Here is a 4,413-nt window from a genome sequence, read left to right as displayed (position 1 = left end):
TTGTCTTTTTAACATATACACACACACTGACACACTCTGACTGGTCTGCGTGAACAAGGGTTGTCTAAATATCCTAATGGAAAATGAAAAATTAAAAAATATATTAATTTTTCATTGTTATACACAATTACATCCACATCACTTACAAAGCTATTACTGATTCTGTCCACGGAAGCAGAATGGTATTGGAAGAGGAAATTTGTGGGTAAGTTCATCAGTGAAACATAACTGAGATCTCAACATGAGAAAGCTGACAAAACACGAATTTTTGCTGTGAAATTTTTCTTTGCAAAATATGGAGAAAAGTCTATCAATGGCCAGTAAATAAGAGAAGGTGGTGTCAATTCTCACAGTATTGTGCAAAGATATCAAGAAAGCTGTTCAGTCCTTCTCCGGAACCAGTTTCAGAACTTTTCCAATTGCAATGGTCTTACCCTCATCTCTTAAAGTAAAACGACCCATCTGAGGAAAATCTTTGAATGTCTCAAGGCAGATAGTTCCTGCTGTCCTTAAACGGGCAATGCACACTTGATCTTGTTTCACGAAGCGGGGCCGTGTCTTACTTTTTTCTCCAGATTTTTTGTCTACCAAGGAGATTAAGGCTGTTATCTCTACTTCCTCAATACAAGTATGAATGTGCAGCACCGCATTATAACCTGGACAGATGATGGACTTGTGCTCAATAATCACTATCTGAACATCAAATGTGCGTCCAGAATGGCAAAGATTATTAGGGTCACAAAGTATAAATCCTGGAAGAATCTCTTCTTCTTCAATCCCCTTCAGTCTGATTTTAAGATTTTCACCTGGGGCTACATAATCAGTTTCAGCATCATCAGAAAGTATTCCAAGAACTTCCACATTGTGCTTGTTTGGCATCATCACAAGCTGCTGGCCTTTAAAAATGGATCCTGATTCCAGCTTGCCCAGGACCACAGTACCCATATCCTTGTACTTATCCACAATTGGCAGTCTAATTGGTCCATCAATTGATCTGTTGAAGTTTGGCATGTTATCCAAATACGGAATAAATGGTAATCCAGTGTACCAGGGGCAGAAATCTGATTGCTCTTTAATATTTGCCCCAGTTAGCCCTGAGCAGGGCATAAAGTGAATGTCCTTTTTGGGACTGAAGCCGACTTTTTTCAAAAAGGGCACCAGTTTTTCTTTACATTCTTCATATCTCTCGCTGCTCCAATTTACTGTGGGATCATCCATCTTATTAATAAGCACTACTAAATGCTTTACACCTGCTGTCTTTGCCAACATAGCATGTTCTCTTGTCTGTCCACCTTTTTCAAAGCCAGTTTCAAACTCCCCTTTCCTGGCAGAAATGACCAGTACAGCCAAATCAGCTTGAGAAGCACCACCAATCATATTTGGGACAAAACTCTTATGGCCAGGGGCATCTAGAATTGTGAAATGTTTCTTTTCTGTTTCAAAATAGGCACGACCCACCTCTACTGTTTTACCCTTGTCTCGTTCCTCTTGATTTGTATCTAAGGCCCAGGACAAATACCAAGTTTCTCTGTTTTTTTCTTTAGCTTCTCTTTCATATTTCTCAAGTGTCCTTTTGTCAACCATTCCTGTCAAAAACATTATCTGTCCTCCAATGGTTGACTTGCCAGCATCTACGTGCCCAATGAATACAACATTTACGTGTTCTTTTTTAGGAGCACCTGAGGGAAGGACCACAGATTTAGATTTTCTCATTTCCTCTTTCTCCATCATTTCCTGGCCACTTTCTTCTGGGGGCCCTGCATCTCCCAGTGAACAACCCCCTGGCTCGGCTTCACTCATTTCTTTATTGTGCTCCCATGACTCCTCTAGAACCATCTCCACCTCTCCATTTTCTATAACAGGTTCAGAAAGTTCCATGGTGACGGCTGAATTGGAGCCTTCACACAACATTCTCTGCTCCTCTTTGGCATGTTCCACAGGTGCCCCCAGTCCCAGCCTTTTACCTTCAGGTGTGCCCGCGCCGGTGCAGGTTTCGTCGATGCTGGTGGTGTCCGCAGGGGGGGTCTGCGGCTGGGCCGGGCCCCGCAGGAAGGACGGCACGAACTCCGCGGCGTGTACGTTAGGCACGAAGGGTTTGGCGTTGACGTTCAGCTGACGGCTGAAGGCCGAGCTGAGGTGCTCACGCTGGGTCTCGGCCACCGCTGCTGAAGAGGGTAGGTCCCCGCCAGGGGCTGAACCCACTGCTTCCATGTCCACCTGGTCCCAGCAGTCGGGCGCTGAGTCGCTGCTGCTGCTACCCGTATCCATCATCTGAGGACCTGATGGGTGGCGGGGAGGGAGCGGAGTCAGCAGGACAGAAAGAGCGGGCTATGCAGACAGGGGGAAGGCAGCAAGAGCGCGGGGCCAAGGGGTAGCGACACGCACCTTAGCGGCAGCACGGAGACAGCGAAGTACCGACACTGCATTCGCAGCTGCGGCAGCGGCAGCAGATATGGCGGCTCAAGCCTCTCCTCTTGTGTGTGAGCGGATCTCCTCCCCCAAACCCCAACCACTTCCGACTCCTCCACTGGCGACCCAGCGCCGGGCACGGATTGACCCCTCGCTGCCATCCGTACGGCTGGCTTCCTTAGTTCTCAGGCATGGGCTAAGTCCCAAAGTATAATTTTTTAAATGAAAATTTGTAGTTATTTGTCTCACACCATCTGGGAGAGTAATTTGACCACGATGTAATGAATAAACCTACACAGGGGCACATCTCATTTACATTTCTACTCAAAGATTCAAGTAAAAATAAAAATTCCTATTGAACAAACGCAGGCAGGATGTGGGTTAACTACCTGGAAATCCAGTAACCAAAGGAAGAAATTAGTGACTAGGGAGGCAATCATAATATACATGAAGATGTAGCTGAATCTAGGAAATGCAACATTAAACCATTCACCCTTTTGAAACCCAGAGGTCTTTCGATTTTCCCTTTTTCAGTTGGCCCCCATATGCCCATAAGCTTTACTGATAGCTTCAACGGTGTAAGGATGGGGTTATAATGACTTTCCATGTTAAACACCCTACCTGTCTGCAGGGAAGAGCCTTGTCCCAGTGAAGCTCCCCAATCTACAGCATTTGTGCAGGTGCCTGGACAATGGCTGGCCTGCTATCTACTGTGTGGTGCCTTACATACACAAGCTCCAGACTCAGATCCCTTTATTCTTCTAACAAACCAGAATCTGGGTGTACCTGCCCCACTCACCCGCACCTTCCCAGAGTACACCGTAGTTCCACAGGCTTTCCTGCCTCCTTCTGAGAGCCTGGAAACCCTACTCACAGCTGGTAATGGGTTTGCTTTAAGAAAGAATCAGTGTCATGTTGGAACCTTCTTCAGTTAGTGGCAATGCCATGGGGCTATGGGTATCAGCCTAATTAAACCCATTGAGACCTCTGAAATGGGCAAAATCCCTTTAGCCAGAAAAATCTCACTCTTAGAAAGAGATTTAACATTTGAGCCTAAGCCTAGAAGAGCTACTTTGTAAATTATCTTATTTTGGCCAGACTGAAATAGAAAAAAGAAACAGGGGAAATACAATGTGCTAATACAAGATAAAATCATAGAGTTGTATATTAAAGAAATCCAACAAGTCAAAATGTTATAAAAATTAATAACTGATTCATAACTTTAGAATTGTGTTCTCCAGATTTTAAGAGTACAAAATAGTCCTATCTCTAACATAGTTGGATCCTTGATGGTTTCATTCTGGGGCTACCACCCTTTTACTTAGCTCTGTGCTGTTCTCAAGCTATTAGCTATCAAAACTCCTTCATTCTTTTTGCCTCAGGTAATGTCTTTTATTTGCTGTCACATAAAGAGAATGTGCATATGTATTCACAATGAATAGGAGGAACTGAGAGATTGAATGTGCAGAGACCTTTGCACAATACTGCACAAATGTGGTGGAGACTTTATTGGACATTCTGTGAACATAGGATAGAATTAATTAAATGTCTCTGGGAGAACTTGTCAAGATTTAAGCAGACATGTTCACATAAAGTTAGTAATAGCAAGGAAGCAGGAAAGACCTGGGATGTTTCCTTCATCTGGGTCAATTTCATTGATCATGAGAATATTAGCATGACTACTACTTAGTAATATTTCTGTTAAAGAACAGAGGATGCTTCACTCTTAGTTCCTTAAAGGAAAAATGAGAATTTTTGAGTGGATGTTTTCACAAACCATCATCCTTGAGGCTCAGGGAATGGCAGGTCCACCCAAGAGAGAGAAATATTGACCAGGCTGTGTCCGCAGAGACTAACCTTGGACAAAGTCTTTTGGTGTATGTGATGGAGTGATCGTCTCCAGTATATCTGCCTAAAACTTTGAAAGAGTTAATTCAGTAAATGAGAGAATTCCTTTCACCAAAGGCTTTTTTAAAGTGCAGACAATATCTGTCCAGTGTTTAA

The 4,413-nt window shown here is 43.7% G+C and overlaps 1 protein-coding gene across 1 annotated transcript; it reads right to left on the bottom strand.

The window, feature by feature from the left end:
- Nucleotides 1-381: 381 nt before the first annotated feature.
- On the bottom strand, nt 382-2,440 carry GSPT2 (G1 to S phase transition 2). The gene is made up of 2 exons (XM_006097215.3): nt 2,386-2,440; nt 382-2,279 (listed from the first exon to the last, which is right to left on the bottom strand). The coding sequence occupies exon 2, from the start codon at nt 2,269-2,271 to the stop codon at nt 382-384; it is 1,890 nt and encodes a 629-aa protein (XP_006097277.1). The 5' UTR covers nt 2,272-2,279; nt 2,386-2,440.
- Between the last annotated feature and the right edge of the window lie 1,973 nt (nt 2,441-4,413).

Source organism: Myotis lucifugus, unplaced genomic scaffold (assembly GCF_000147115.1).
Source record: "Myotis lucifugus unplaced genomic scaffold, Myoluc2.0 scaffold_196, whole genome shotgun sequence".
NCBI lineage: Eukaryota > Metazoa > Chordata > Mammalia > Chiroptera > Vespertilionidae > Myotis > Myotis lucifugus.
Note: the sequence above shows the minus strand (reverse complement) of the source record. Positions and strands in the feature narration are given on the sequence as shown.